Source organism: Salvelinus namaycush, chromosome 4 (genome assembly GCF_016432855.1).
Source record: "Salvelinus namaycush isolate Seneca chromosome 4, SaNama_1.0, whole genome shotgun sequence".
NCBI lineage: Eukaryota > Metazoa > Chordata > Actinopteri > Salmoniformes > Salmonidae > Salvelinus > Salvelinus namaycush.
In genome coordinates, this window is record NC_052310.1 from 23,295,410 (window position 1) to 23,311,349 (window position 15,940).

Consider the following 15,940-nt stretch of genomic DNA (forward strand, 5'->3'; position numbering starts at 1 on the left):
TACATTTATGGGATCTTTTATTTCAGCTCATGAAACCAACACTTCACATGTTGCGTTTATATTTTTGTTCAGTAGAGTTTAAGTCCTTTAACTGCATGTTCAATTTGTGCTGGTAAATGTCAATTGTAATATATTGCTAATGGACAGTGTCACCAAGTTATACTGCAATTGCACAGTATATTTGAATAGGGATTTCCAGTCACAAAAAGGACAGGTTGAATTGTACAGGCCATATCTGTGCTAGAACATAGCAGTTCAGTTGGAATGTTGATTTACTACTTTGAAATTAAAAGCCTTACTTCCTGATTCAATACCAAATAAACACATCTACTTAAAGAGTAAAACACTAAGTGAAGTTAAATGTAGACACAGTTGTGGTTTCATAGCCTGGTAAATAACATTGCTCAGATAGTTAATTACACACTTAAAGAAGGTTAGGTACAAGTCACAGAGAGCAGTTTGGGTACCAAAGAAAAGTTCCATGTTTACGCAGATACTGTCAAAGTAATCAGATATATGTAGTGTTCAACAATAGTGTTGTTCTTCACAGGTTCATCTTGAGAAAATTATAGGTAAGAACGTACATAAATTCAGTTGTAAATATGACAAAAAGAGTACAAATTGTCTGTTCATTGGCTAGGTAAGTTCCAGTGTCAGCAAACAGAAGCATCTATAGTTGAGTGCTTCTGCTGAGAATGAGAGAAAAGCTACATACCATTGCCATCTTGAAACCTTACTTCCCTTCAGGATTACACAGTAACAACATCCAGTGTGGCCAGTTTCCCCCACATATCAATTAACTATGTGAATCAATAACCCCACATTCTGGTTCTCACAAGCACCATCGTTTCCTACATTCACATCAGTCTAAAGTGGTGTGTGCAACCAATCATAATTCTTAAAACACCCTGTTTCACTCTTTAGAGGGGAAAAATTAAAGTTGAAAAAATAACTAAATGTAGTCCATCAGGAAATCTAGTCAATCATTCAAAGAGTAAATTCCCATATTACAGCTTGAAACAAAAGATTGTTCAATAGTCTGTGCAAATACTTCCAGTAAAATGGCAATGACAAAAGAAGACCCATATCTGCTAGTCTTTCAGAGCATCTGCCATTACATGTGAACACCATACTCCTAACAGGAATTTGATACAAAAGTCCTTCAAAATAGATAGGTTAACAGAGTCATGGACATTTTTCTAGTCTTTCACAAGGAAATGAACCATTATCAAAAGGGAGGAAGTGCTTTTTAGTACACTGTGTACCCTTGCTGAACATTATTATGCAGACTAACACAACTACATTAAATGCTGAGGTTCTTTTTTTTCTTTTTTTTTAATGACTAGAAAGCTATTCTTCCTGCTCTTCAAACTATAACTAACCAAACAACTCATTACAAAGGAGAAAACAAATAGATGATACAGGTGAAAGAAAAGTCTAAAACACATTCACAGAAATAAAAGAGGTCATGACTATGTGTGCAGAGAAAATGTGTTCCTCTCATATCAAAGACATTGAGCTCTTCTAGATCAGGGGTGCCAAACTCATTTTGCCCCGGGGTCCACATTCAGTCTTCAACAACATTTCCTCGCCATCAAAATTGGCAAAAAGTGATGCACCCTGACTGTCATTTTGATGATTATTAGTGATCTGGACACAGTCAATAAACTGTATGAATGTAGGTCCATTACCATTTCTACACTTGGTTTTTGTCATTGTAAAAGTATATCGAGTTAGCCCCCCCCCCCCTCCGGACGACACCCCTGTTCTAGCGCTTCACCAGTTTCTCTCACCATGTACATTTAAAAGTGTCAGAGACACAGCACAAGCCAGAATCTCCAAATGACTTGGGCACAAATTAATACAAATCACACAAATTCACCATGATCTCAACCCATAGGTCTCTCTTATTAGTGTTTCCATGTCATAGTAAGAGGATAATATCTATTTAGCCTGATAGTGGGCTGGACAATAAGGGTGAAAATATATAAAAGTAGTAGTAGGGGGGGAAGGTAAAGACCCCTACCCTATTGACAGCAGAAATCATCCCTTTCCATCTCTGTCATCATTGTGGCCTTCCAAAGCATTATTCTCAATCTAAACCTTAAGAAAACATCAAATACATTGTAGCTAAAAAGAGGGCTTGAAAGAAATGGAGGGACTGAATGATAAACATTGTCTAAGAATTCCATGACAAATGATTAGTCGCTCAGCTTCTTTCTATCCACTTCATGTTCCTTCATTCCAGCTCTCATTTAGACCCATTTCTCATCTTTGTTCAAATGAGTCCTGGCAGCTTTGAATGCACTTGAAGGTGCAGTAAGTAGCTCTGCATCGCTGACGCTCCAGAAAATCCTGTAACAGAGATGCCCAGCAGGGGGCAGCAGCAACCTTCACAAAACACCAAGAGGAGAAGTAAAGGCAGAGCAGTGAGAGTAGGAGTACGGAAGTAGTGAACACTAAGATATCGACCATGTTTTGCCTCATCTCCACATCCTCCCCCAGAGTTGATATGTCTTATCTGGGCTGGTGGCGGGCTGCGAGGCCTCTCCTGGCATGGGTGGACTGCCTCTGCTGGGCCAAAAAGGACTGGGCCTGGTTGGAAGGACCCGACCGCTCTCCCACCACCTTCTGATGCAGGGCCATACCCTGGCGAGGGAGAGAGGGAAATAGAGCCATACCAAAAAAAACAAGACCATTATACAAGTCATTGCAGCACATATCATGCCAACTGCTCTAATACTATGTAGATTAGGCACATACGGAGAGGTTTACTTACTCACCATATTGTACCAGGCACTTATGATGAGTTGCTCCTCCTGGTCATGTCTGGACCTGCTCTTCTCATAGTCATGCTGCACACAGAGGAGTTGTTCATGCATATGGAGGGTCAGACAATGCACCACTCATCTGCATCTCGTCAGTCAATGTAGAGTGGCTCTTACATCCAGGTGCTGGATCTTCCGGTCTCGCTCAGTCAACTGGTTCTTGAGGGCCTGAACATCAGGAGACACAGTCAGAGGCGGCTGCTTGGGGTCCAGAGTCTTGATCACCTGCACAACGAACACACACACATACTTGGTGCGGAAATTCTCAACTATGTCACGATGTGCATGTCAATCTTTGACGATATCTGCAACTCAGATTTAAGGCGGCGGCCAAGCACCGTTGTGCTGTATGGATGAGTTTAGTGTCAGGCAGTGTTGACTGACCGTCCTGGCCTTCTCCACGTAGCGCTTGTAGCGCTCCTCCATCAGCTTCATGTCCTCATCCTTCTTCTTCAGGATCTCCTGCAGCTCATCAATCTTCTTCGCCACTGACAGGAGGGAGGTTGAAGAGGAAATATTAACGGCATTTTCAGAGCTTGAAAGTGCTCTTAGATGATACTATTTGATAGCACTGCTCCCAAGGGCAGGAAATAAGAGGCTGCTTACTGTTGCCGTCTGCTTTGGGCTCTAGGTCATCAATGACCTCTCTCTTCTTCTGCAGGTCTGAGTGGGCCTCATGGAGCTTCTCCCTGAGACGAGGACAGAGGAAAAGCATGGAGGAGCCGGACGTGCAAGAATCTACAGAGCGGTAATAATACTCCCTTCACAGGTGCAGTGTGCAAGCAACAGTGATAATAGTACTCACAAGTGCTCCTCAAGCTTCTTCTTCAGCAGGGAGGACTGAATGGGGAGGAAGAAAGTCAGTCAACACACAAACTACTGAGAAACAGACTTCTGTCAGACAGACAGACAGAGACACAAATAATAAGCATAATACACAACTGAAGTAGTCAAAGTCAAATCAGAGTCCAGGCAGGGATGGGCCGTACTTACGATGGCCTGATTGGCCGAACGTCGGTCGGTGGGGGCAGGCGGAGAGACAGAAGGGTAGGCGTTAATGGTGAATCAACACAGCAAACAAGGGTTAAAGTTCCCACACAAAATCTCAGAGCAGTCACAGGCAGGCAGTCAACGAAGGGGAGAGAAGGATACAATCTACAACAGTCCTCAAGGACTATACTGAGGTCTAGGTCTAATTTCCAGTTATAATGACACCAAAATAACAAATGATTAAAAACAACAAAAAACACTAAGACCAATAGATGGTCAACCGATTAAGAGAGATTGGTACATTCCATTCCTGATTCCTATTCATTTTCAGTATACTGTCTCTGATTGGAGAAGACTGGGTCCACTCAGTGATTGGTATGGACAAGGTAACAGGAGTAAGAGGATGTTAGAGGAGGAGGGGTGAATGAGGAGGGTCTATCTCTCCACTCACATCCTCAGCCTTGCTTCCCTGCTCCTGTAGAGCCTTCTGGAGATCCTCCACCTGGGACCGCAGCTCAGAGATCTGCTGCTGGTTCAACCTGGAAGGATGAGAGAGAGAACAAATAAGAAAAGTAAGAGGGAGAGAAGGGGAAAGGAAGAAAGAATGAGGAAATTTGATTAAGCTGGTTTTGATGAGTGGTGGGAGAGGCTGGCGATGTATACAATGTCACATCAGCCGCTGCATTAGTCCATTCTAGCGGTGTCCCGCCCACCCCCTCCCCTCTCTGTGTGTTGTGGTTCATTAGGGAAAGACTGAGCCACTTCAGCCATACTTCACAGCTCGGGATGCTCTCCTCCTGCTGCTGAAGATGGCTGCCTGCCTCCCACACTCTGGACCCATCGTCACACACGATCCACTCAGAAAAACTGCCCACACACACACGCTGTACGGACAGCCGGGGGACCATCTGGCCCATTGCTGTCCATCCTCCGCTTCGGCCCACACAACTCAACACACAGACCAGAGGGTGAGCTGACATTTAGCTAGATCGCTCCTCCGTTTAGCCAAATGTGAAACTCAAAAAGAAACTCTGGCAATATATACTGTGACTAACATCGTCACTGACTGACCTTGATACATACAATCAAATCACAATGTGCATAACTAAAAACACTGCAGTGGTATTCTTATAGAACATATATTTTATGCATGCCTACACACACACACACCTGTTTTGTGTCTCCAGGGTGTTCTGGCTGCGTTGAGACTCCTCCAGCTGACCCTGTACCTCCACCAGTCTCTGTCTGTTGCTCTCCTCCTGGACACACAGCATCTTGTTCTCACTCTGCAGACGCACCACCGTCTCCCTGTGGAAGAAGCAGAAGGGATGAGGTCAAAGAGAGAAGGCAGGGAAGTGGGGCAGAGAGGCAAAGGTCTGTACACTACACACCAACAGAAGTATTCAACGCCGCCTCAGCCAATTTAACAGCAGTGCCATCTGACTGGAAGCCATTCTATTCATGGAGCCAATGGCACATTCTGGTTCTAAAAATAGTGCGGCTGAGGAATAAGACCTTTGCCATTTATCACAGCTGAACACTATGTTTGGGTGGATCCAGATTTCCATATCGTTCCTGAACCATACCGGGTTTACGGCAGTGCACACAAAGGGCATCATTTCTGTTCAAACACTTACAAATGCTATCAAAGTACTAGCGAATTCCCATAGCGGACGTTAGCTAAATGCTAACAAGCGCAAGCGAACATAAACTAAAAGCAAAGACAGAACTCAGCTCAAAGTTATAGAACTATCTCAAAAGGCTACTCACACTTAATCTAGGAGGGGATTGATTGTCTCTGCTGTAACCAAGAAGCTTGATCTTGCAAGCTAGCCACCTATAGCTAGCAGGTTAGCAAACAAAATGCATAGCTGGAGAAAATGTATTTGGCATTAAGATAGTTAACGTATAGATACATTTAGCTGGCAAACAGTAGTGAATTTCAAGTGTAACTTGATCAGCTCTTGCACTGCTCGACAGTGGACGTCACATGCTCTTAGTAAACAAATATACCATTTGACTGGCTCAACTGAATTGTAGTTTAAAAAAAACATTTCTAAATACCCCGGTACAGCCCAAGCCTACAGTTGAAAATGAGCAATTGATTTCTGACACCACTGTATGTCTATTGATAGGTCAGATAGATAACACCTAACAGATGAAGCTTTCACACACATACATACTTGAACTCTGTGGGCATCATCTCAGAGGCCAGGTTTCCCACTGTGCCAGAGTCCTCACATAAACCACCTGAAGGGGAGAGAGAGAGAGCCAAGATGCAAGGGGAAAATATATCACATTTGTTTTAACAGTCGTCTTATCAACTGCCACAAAAGGTCAAACAACCCCCCTCTACCATCTTGTCATTTAGAAAAACAGATGTTAGCTGTGTCCATTGGACTCACCTGGTTGATTGAGGCCCTTCTGTTGGACCTGTGCACACCTGAGCTCATCATTGGTTTCTCGCAGTGTGTCTCGCTCTGAGATCAAACGCTGGAAAACACATTGGGATAACGTGGGGATTAGACTGCACTCAATCTGATCCTACTAGAAGTGTTCAAAGTGACTGCCTCAGAATAACAAAGAGTTTAAATCCACATCCACTTTGACATCATGCCCTTGTAATACATCTTAGCCTGGAGAGGAGTTGTCCCGGGCCATCCTCTCTCACCTCTTTCTCCTTAAGCAGGGCGTCATACTTATCCTGAAGGTTCTTGTACTCAAACTGCCACTTCTCAGCCTTCAGTGCCTCAGATGAATGCTTGGTGTGAAGCTCATGGACCTGACAGCAGGGAGGCAAACACATTCAGGGTCTGAATAGCATTCATAGCATCCTGTGTCATACACACATCCATCTCCACACCTTTGTTAACCCTCCGCCATTCTCTAGCCCTCTCTGCCCACCTGTCTCTTGTAGGTGTCCAGCTGGGTGCGGACTGAGTTGGCCCTGCGTAGCTCCTCCTCCAGCTCACATGTGCGCTGCATGTAGACAGTGTTGCGCTCCTCCAGCAGACGCACCTGTCTGCGCAGGTCCCCCAGGTCCTCCAGCTTACGCTTGTACGTCTCTACCAGCGCCTCCAGCCGGCTCACCCGGTCAGACGAATGCCTGTGGGAGGGGAGAGGGTGAGATGGGGAAGCCGTTTTGAGGACGGGGCAGGAAAGGAGAGAAGGATAGGAGGCCACAGACTAGTGAGAGGCTGCTCTCCCCCTGGGCTCACCGGAGGATGTCCATCTCATCTTTGAGAGTCTGGGCCTCCTGGGCGAGGCTGGTCAGTTCATCGTTACGGTGAGTGAGGTCCAAAACGTCACGCTCCAGAATCTCCCCTCGCACACGCATGTCATCTCGGCTGTTCTCTAGTCTGTGTCACAAACAGGGGGCAAACAGAAAATGATCAATTAAATGTATCAAAAGAGTACAATGCATTTAGTTTGGAAGTCTATGTTGAGGGTATGACTCTGACCTGTAGTTCTCCTCCTGTAGCTGCTCCATCTGGCTCTGCAGCAGCAGCAGCTTCTTGCCAGTGATGGTGGTGGAAGCATCCTGTGGGTCACTGAGGCTGAGCTTCTCCCTCAGGGACTGTGTCTCCACCTGCAGGGACGACTTCTCCTCCAGGACGGCTGCCAACTGAGGACCAAACACACACACACACAGACAGTCAGGGGTAGAGAGGCAGAGAGAGAACCAGACAAAGTGGCATGTAACCAAGGCTAGAGAGAGGGAGGAGACCTAGAGACAAATCAACAAACAGTCACACATTGAGTCATAGAAAGTGCTGAGCACAGAAAAAGGACACACACTTCAAAACACAGAACACCTCCAAAAAACTAATTAACTCATGAAAATGCTGAACACAAATAAGACACTCCACAAGTGCTAAAGAAAAAAGAGCCACACTCACATATCCAGCAACAGACACTGTACATTGCTTGCAAAACATGCAATGTTTTTCCATGAGGGTTGGTGGTAACTTCACATGCACAAACGTCAAAGCAGTTAGTCAGCTGGTCTGCTATGTTCTCAGTCTCAGTGTTCTCAGGCATTACCCCTCAAGGAGGTGAATAGAAAACCAGATGTCGGAGTCAGTTTGACTAACAGTTACAAAGTGGAGAGACTGGAGAGTGGGCTCAGAAAGGGATGTTGATTAAGGATTCAAGCTAGTGAGGCTTGATGAAAAATGAACTATCCTTGGGGTTATCAGGGAGAAAGTAAAGAACTACATAAACTACTGAGAATTTCTTAATGTGTTGAATGTTACACACTAAGAAATATGCTTTACACATAACAGTGGTAATTGCCTTCTAATCCTAAATACTATACAATGTAATTATTGGGGATCAATGACTTAAGTCTTTGTACCCAATGACATTGCCTAATCAGAGGCAGCATTAGCAGCACAGTTAGCACTGTTTCATAGAAAATAATAGAGGATTCTAGTACCCAAAAGCCCATTTTAGCATGCCATTGAGAACTTTCACCATTTTGAAGTAGTCAACTGGGTGTGGCTTCCTATTGGTTAAGGAAGGATCACATAATTCCATCCAGGACATCAGGAAGGATCAGCCAATGAATTATTTGTGAGCAAACATTCCATAACTGCAGGTGGCAGTACATCGCCAACCTTAGCTTTATACCTGTTCAAACAACACACTCCAGGTGGCAGTATGCACCCTTTCAGTTTGTTTACCAACTCAGTAGTAGAAGAAAATGTACTACTTCAAAATCAGTGGAGGCTGGTGGGAGGAGCTATAGAAGGACAGGCTCATTGTAATGGCTGAAATGGAATAAATGGAACGGTATCAAACATATGGAAACCACATGTTTGACTCCGTTCCTTTAATTCCATAACAGCCATTACAATGAGCCTGTCCTCCTATAGCTCCTCCCACCAGCCTCCACTGATCAAGATGGCGATGGCCTCAATGGCGCTGCCCGTGCACAGAAGCCAAAATGGGACAGATACAAAGAAGAGTCCTCTATCACTCTCTATGCACCGTTTACACAACAAACCATCAGGGGGAATCAGTCAAACTGGACAACAATCCTCAGCCAAGCGAATAAATAGGGTAACTTCACTCATGGCAAAGAGCTGCAGATACACACTCAACATGCTAACTAACAAACAGTCCTCTCTGCCCACCTGGTGCTCCAGGTCCCGACAGCGCTGGCCCAGATCCTCCTTCGCCTCCACCTCCTCACTGAGAAAATAATACTTCCTGGACTGCAGACACGGAGAGAAGCACAAGGGAGGTTATAGACAGCACAGTGGGAGGTAGAGAACGAGAGAGATATACCACGAAAGACATGTAAATGAGACGGCAATTGAAGAATAGCGATAAAACCAACTTGCAGGGGCGTGAAAGTTTAAATGTATTCAGAAAAGCAGAGTACGAAGAGAGCGGGTCCCACCTGGTAGTCAAAGTCCCCGTAGGTCTCAGGACTTCCTGGAACAGTTGGCTCTTTAGCTAGGAGCTACACCACAACAACACAGTCAATTGCTGGTTCAAACTCCAGAAAGACAGATCACATGGTGAAACCCATTGTCAATATAGAGGTAATCAGGACAAGTGAGCTATTGCCTGTTTTATAGTGTATATTGCTGTTAAATAGATAAAGGTTTCGGGGAGCAAAGAATTGTGCTTGTAGGTGCAATCTCACAAGAGGACAGACTGATCTACAAAGAGGATAATATCCAAAATACTGATCTATCACCTCCTGTATGGCTGTCATGACAACATGCTGGACAGACTCCTCCAGGGTCATTATCTGCTGGATTTGTTCTATGAGAAAAAAACATGGAGGAGGAGTCCACTGAATATCACATCCACATCTGACAGCCAGACACTCAAAACACTTCAAACACACTGCTTTACACACAGTGCAACAGTTTCTACTGCATTCACATCAAACCCACTAGCTTGTTCATCTGAGGATCACATTGTCTTTTAAAACTCTGTTTTATCATAATCTGTATACAGTACATAGTTAGGCTTTGTAGGAATGAACCAGTGAATGCTCAGTTTATCAACTCGTGATAATCATTAAATCCTGCATTTTCTCCATAGGTGACTTCCTGTTACCCAGCATGGCCTCCTCTAGCCCAGCTAGCTCACCTTGCTTCTTCTCACAGCTGACAGCACAGCCAAGCACCAACTGCACCAGCTTTCCAAGTTCAGTCACATCTCCAAACTCCCCAATCAGATTGATGTCTGGCAGGTGCTCGTCTGCTACCTGGTGGCCAAGCACCTGTTCATGGAGGGATGGAGACAATGGGGAATTGTGAGAAAATATACAGTTGAAGTCAGAAGTTTACATACACTTTAGCCAAATACATTTAAACTCAGTTGTTCACAATTCCTGACATTTAATCCCAGTAAAAATTCCCTGTCTTGGGTCAGTTAGGATCACCACTTTATTTTAAGAATGTGAAATGTCAGAATAATAGGAGAGAGAATGATTTATTTCAGCTTTTATACCTTTCATCACATTCCCAGTGGGTCAGAAGTTTACATACACTCAATTAGTATTTGGTAGCATTGCCTTTAAATTGTTTAACTTGGGTCAAACGTTTTGGGTAGCCTTCCACAATAAGTTGGGTGAATTTTGGCCTATTCCTCGACAGAGCTGGTGTAACTGAGTCAGGTTTGTAGGCCTCCTTGCACACACACACACTTTTTCAGTTCTGCCCACAAATGTTCTATAGGATTGAGGTCAGGGCTTTGTGTTGGCCACTCAAATACCTTGACTTTGTTGTCCTTAAGCCATTTTGCCACAACTTTGGAAGCATGCTTGGGGTCATTGTCCATTTGGAAGACCCATTTGCGACCAAGCTTTAACTTCCTGACTGTCTTGAGATGTGCTGCATGCTTCACAGTTGGGATGGTGTTCTTCAGCTTGCAAGCCTCCCCCAAACATAACGATGGTCATTATGGCCAAGCTGTTCTATTTTTGTTTCATCAGACCAGAGGAAATTTCTCCAAAAAGTACACTCTTTGTCCCCATGTGCAGTTGCAAACCGTAGTCAGGCTTTTTTTATGACGGTTTTGGAGCAGTGGCTTCTTCCTTGCTGAGTGGCCTTTCAGGTTGTGTCGATATAGGACTCATTTTACTGTGGATATAGATACTTTGTACCTGTTTTCTCCTGCATTCTCACAAGGTCCTTTGTTGTTGTTCTGGGATTGATTTGCACTTTTCGCACCAAAGTACGTTCATCTCTAGGAGACAGAACACGTCTCCTTCCTGAGAGGTATGACAGCTGCGTGGTCCCATGGTGTTTATACTTGCGTACTATTGTTTGTACAGATGAACGTGGTACCTTCAGGCATTTGGAAATTGCTCCCAAAGATGAACCAGACTTGTGGAGGTCTACAATTGTGGCTGAGTTCCTTTTATTTTATCATGATGTCAAGCAAAGAGCCACTGAGTTTGAAGGTAGGCCTTGAAATACATCCACAGGTACACCTCCAATTACGTCAATTAGCCTATCAGAAGCTTCTAAAGCCATGACATGATTTTCTGGAATTTTCCAAGCTGTTTAAAGGCACAGTCAACTTAGTGCATGTAAACTTCTGACCCACTGAAATTGTGATACAGTGAATTAAAAGTGAAATAATCTGTCTGTAAATAATTGTTGGGAAAATTACTTGTGTCATGCACAAAGTAGATGTCCTAACCGACTTGCCAAAACTATAGTTTGTTAACAAGAAATTTGTGGAGTGGTTGAAAAATAAGTTAATGACTCCAACCTAAGTCTATGTAAACTTCTGACTTCAACTGTATGCATTGAGCAATGACATTTCAAATGGACTAAGACATGTGCAAACACTGAGGAACAACTGGAGGAGATTGATCTCTTAAAAGAAATGCAGGAAACATGCATATATCATCCATCCCTTCCTTCCTTCTGATCTTTAATGAGGAAAAGCCTTTACTCACATCATGGTAATACTCAAGCATGCTCTGAAGAATCTTCTTCAGGTTGCTGACCTGGAGGAAAATTAAATAAATCTGAGCTGGAAAATACAGGCATCTTTGCCTTGGTGAAAATACACCATCTTTAAACAGTGAGGCCAGTGGTCACTCTAGGTTGCCTAGGTGACAACCTAGAGGCACTGTGTCATATCCTTCTGTCTCATACTGCACCTTGAGGCGCCAGTTGGCCTCACTCTCCTCCTTGATCCTGCCCAGCCATGCCTCATTAAACCAGGAGGGGTCTCTGTTAACGAGATGACACACTTAACAAGACTGTAATTTGGCTTGGACAGACAGTACCCTAAAATGGACAGGCCCTTGCACAAAATCCCACCTGGGCACAATCTGCCAGACACAGGCCTTGAGAAATACAGACCTATTCCCTATCAAGCGTAGGAATATAAATAAAACAGACTAACAGCCCATCATCTAACTTTACAAAAAGGCTTTTGAATAGATGATTGAATTTGCTCTAATCAGGTTCTATTCAAAGTAGTTAAAGGCCCAAAACAAAATGTCAGTGTGCAAATGATAATCAAATCGGTCTGTGAATTGAGAATGACTGGGATTGAACGACTCCACAAATCTCTTACTATTGCCATTTGCCAATGTGACAGGGTAATGGGATCTGCAAGTAAGGACCTTTTGCCGCGTTCACATGCTAGTCAGAACTAGGAAATTCAGAAATGTCCAACTTGCTAACTGGTTGCAGTTATACACGTGCCACGTTCATCGAATCAGCAAGTCGGACATTTCTGAGTTTCCTAGTTCCGACTAGCATGTGAAGACAGCATAAATCTCCCAGTTTTCCTAAGCTTTGTTGGTGTCTACTCTTTGTGTTAACCCACCACCAACCTCAAAACACACAAAAAAAACGTTGTGCCCTTACATCCTGTGTAGAACGTGTGCAATAGCCACTCCGCTCGTCAGGTCCTGCTTACTGGTGCATGAGGGCACCTGAAATGTCTGTAGCTGGAAGGGTTGGACATGAGGAATGAGAAGAAAATGTGTTAGTGTGTCATTTATTCAACTTGACATGACAATCAATTTGAAATCAACTGATCGAGAAGAGGAACAATGCAAATGCTACTGCCAACACGTTGGGCAAATTGCTTGCTGTTTTAGGATGGGTATCTATTAAGCACTTTGACAACTGTTGATAAAAAACGGGCTTTATTAAAAATACATTTGATTGATTGTGCCGTCTAGAAGTGCTGGAAAGCCATTCTACTTATGTACTGTACAGCTAAAGTGTTTGCTAACCACTAAATGATAGACCTCAGCTAGCTACGTAAATGGCAAGTTGTTTGTAATGCAAGTTAAGAGATCATTCCACATTTCTAGCCAATTTTAATATAGCCTAAACAACCTATATTTGGAGGGTTCATGGCTGAGTTTTTCAACTATGTACCATCTCAATGGTACTCAGCGGCTAGCTAGGAGAGTGACACTGGCTTGCTGGGGCTTGGCTAGACCTTTGTACTGATTGCATAAGATGGTGGCTAACTCAGTTGCTGGCTGGAAACTTGAGCTTGTCCAACAAGTACATTTCTGATGTCGACAGTAGACCATCAAAATAATTTCGCTAGCTAGTTAGTTAGCTTTATTTGACAGTGACAGCTAGTTAATGATGTTATTTCTATTTGAGCTGGTTCAAGGCACTATTAACGATAAAATGCCTAGCTACATTACTTGTAAAAACACCTCATTTCGCCACATTTCACTGCTAGCGAGAGGTCGCTTTGGATGACGACTCAGTCTGGCTAGCAAGATATCCCAGTTATCCAACTTGGCATTCATATTTAACTTTGTAAAACTTACCCAATTTAGTAACGAATCGCATAGCTTTGCTTTATCCAGACTCATTTTGGTTTGTCTAACCGATACTCTGCAGTTAGCACACTAGCAATCGAGACTTTCAGCTTCAAATTTGTTTTTAGCTTGAACTATCACGTCAACAAACCTTGGCCTCCTGTTAGCTAGCTTAACTTTCGCGTTTTAGCGCCATTAACCATCCCGGTGAGCCTCAGTATTAACAACATTGTCATGGCAACAGATGACTGTATTTTCATGTGTTGTTGTCACAGAGTTTCTAAACCCAGAGACGCACGCAACATCGCGAGACTTCTGGAAAGCTTGCGAAGGAGACCAGGCCGGGGTTTGGCGTTTGAGAAGTCAATGAGAGAAGTGACAAATTCTTCCTTAGTTGTTAATTTTATCGAAATCGTAAGGCACAACATAGATTCGAGACAATGTACTAAGTATTTGAACATGTTATTACTCCAACCTCGTGAAAGTGATAAACTGACACGTTTTTCGTTATTGCACATGCGCAGCTTGGCGCGAGACAACCATTACACCCGATTACGTGTTTTTGCGCATGAGCAGTTGCCGCGTTCACATGCTAATGCTAATTGGAACAAGGCAACTCCGATATTTCCAACATATAGATTCGTTGAATGCGACACGTGTATAACTATAACCAGTTAGGAGGTTGGACATTTCCGAGTTTCCTAGTCCCGACAAGCACTTGAACGCGGCACCAACTAGCCAACGTCGCCATGACATCGCCTACAAGCGTGATTATAGGGAATTATATTGGAGAAGCAGTTTCTGCCTATCTTCATACTGTACTGTCTTTGTTGTTTGCTCGCCTGTATGTTGCTCAAAACAGAGAGTATTGTAGAGATAATTTGTGGGCGTTATGTTGGGTATGTTTCGAAAACCTTTAGCATGGTTTTTGGAATTAAAACATTTATTTGTTCGAAAATGTTCCACAAAAGAACAGTAGATGGCTCAAGTTGACAAAATGACACAGAACTGAGGAGTGAAGGTGTCTCGAGTCCGAGCAAAACTGATCATGTAGCTAGCCTAGCAGAACAAGTACATACATCAATTATGTTTAGCAATTAAAATAGAAAACACCATTCCCTCCAGTTGACATATTTAAAAAATAAAATCTCACTTTGTCAAAATGTGTTTATCTAGTGGCTGTAAAGCAAGACACATTAATGTATCACAGCAATTTGCCCAATGGTTTCAAAATTATTCCAGTGTCTTAATTCCCTGTGCCTAAGTGCTGATATATCGAGGCCATCTATTCTAGGCATATGCATAGCTCTCACATTGATCTGTCTCCTGAGAAAATGTGCTTTATCAGCTCAATGTGAGGGCCTCCCTGTGTCATAACATGCAGACACGCTTATTTTCCGAAGTACTCTATCTCCCTGTTTACACCTCTCCCTTCTTGCTCCAATACTCACAGTTCAACCTGATGTATTTGCCAACTTCCTGTTTGCTCTGGCAGGCCCAACAAGTCAGGTTTCCTCCCTGGCCCACCCACTGTAAGCTACCTGCTCTCCTAGAACACCTACCTGTGTGACATGTCTGTTTCACTTCCTACAGTGGCTTGCAAAATTATTCACCCACTTGGCATTTTTCCTATTTTGTTGCCTTACAACCTGGAATTAAAATGTATTTTGGGGGGGCTTGTATCATTTGATTTACACAACATGCCTACCACTTTGAAGATGCAAAATATTTTTTTTTGTGAAACAAACAAGAAATAAGACAAAAAAAACTTGAACATGTATAACTATTCAGCCACCTTTTACAGCAATTACAGCTGCAAGTCTCTTGGGGTATGTCTCTATAAGCTTGGCACATCTAGCCACTGGGAATTTTGCCCATTCTTCCAGGCAAAACTGCTCCAGCTCCTTCAAGTTGGATGGGTTCCGTTGGTGTACAGCAATCTTTAAATCATACCACAGATTCTCAATTGGATTGAGGTCTGGGCTTTGACTAGGCCATTCCAAGATTTTTAAATGTTTCACCTTAAACCACTCGAGTGTTGTTTTAGCAGTATGCTTAGGGTCATTGTCCTGCTGGAAGGTGAACCCCCGTCCCAGTCTCAAATCTCTGGAATACTGAAACAGGTTTTCTCAAGAATTTCCCTGTATTTAGCACCATCCATCATTCCTTCAATTCTGACCAGTTTCCCAGTCCCTACAGATGAAAAACATCCCCACAGCATGATGCTGCCACCACCATGCTTCACTGTGGGGTTGGTGTTCTCAGGGTAATGAGAGGTGTTGGGTTTGCGCCAGACATTGTTTTCCTTGATGGCCAAAAAGCTCAATTTTAGTCTCATCTA

At 43.5% G+C, this 15,940-nt stretch overlaps 1 protein-coding gene across 3 annotated transcripts; it reads right to left on the reverse strand.

Moving 5' to 3' along the window:
• On the reverse strand, positions 1-14,067 carry LOC120046349 (protein Hook homolog 2-like). 3 transcript variants are annotated; one of them, XM_038991510.1, is made up of 23 exons: positions 13,609-14,067; positions 12,677-12,759; positions 11,959-12,031; positions 11,752-11,802; positions 9,930-10,062; positions 9,529-9,596; positions 9,226-9,288; positions 8,957-9,037; positions 7,280-7,443; positions 7,037-7,177; positions 6,723-6,924; positions 6,490-6,600; positions 6,224-6,311; positions 6,002-6,068; positions 4,989-5,126; positions 4,270-4,357; positions 3,822-3,827; positions 3,634-3,668; positions 3,435-3,517; positions 3,213-3,316; positions 2,946-3,053; positions 2,784-2,855; positions 1-2,649 (listed from the first exon to the last, which is right to left on the reverse strand). In XM_038991510.1, exons 1-23 carry the CDS (start codon positions 13,651-13,653, stop codon positions 2,518-2,520), a joined length of 2,136 nt encoding a protein of 711 aa, XP_038847438.1. In that variant the 5' UTR covers positions 13,654-14,067; the 3' UTR covers positions 1-2,517. The 3 variants fall into 3 exon arrangements, with proteins under 3 accessions (XP_038847438.1, XP_038847439.1, XP_038847441.1); XM_038991511.1 differs by lacking the exon at positions 3,822-3,827; XM_038991513.1 differs by lacking the exons at positions 11,752-11,802; positions 11,959-12,031; positions 13,609-14,067.
• Between the last annotated feature and the right edge of the window lie 1,873 nt (positions 14,068-15,940).

Excerpts from the sequence above, each read along its gene's own strand:
- LOC120046349 (XM_038991510.1), bottom strand. The coding sequence starts at position 13,653 with ATGAGTCTGGATAAAGCAAAGCTATGCGATTCGTTACTAAATTGG. Across the intron at positions 6,069-6,223 it reads GAAGGGCCTCAATCAACCAG|GTGGTTTATGTGAGGACTCT; the intron begins GTGAGTCCAATG and ends TCTCCCCTTCAG. Across the intron at positions 4,358-4,988 it reads ACCCTGGAGACACAAAACAG|GTTGAACCAGCAGCAGATCT; the intron begins GTGTGTGTGTGT and ends TCATCCTTCCAG.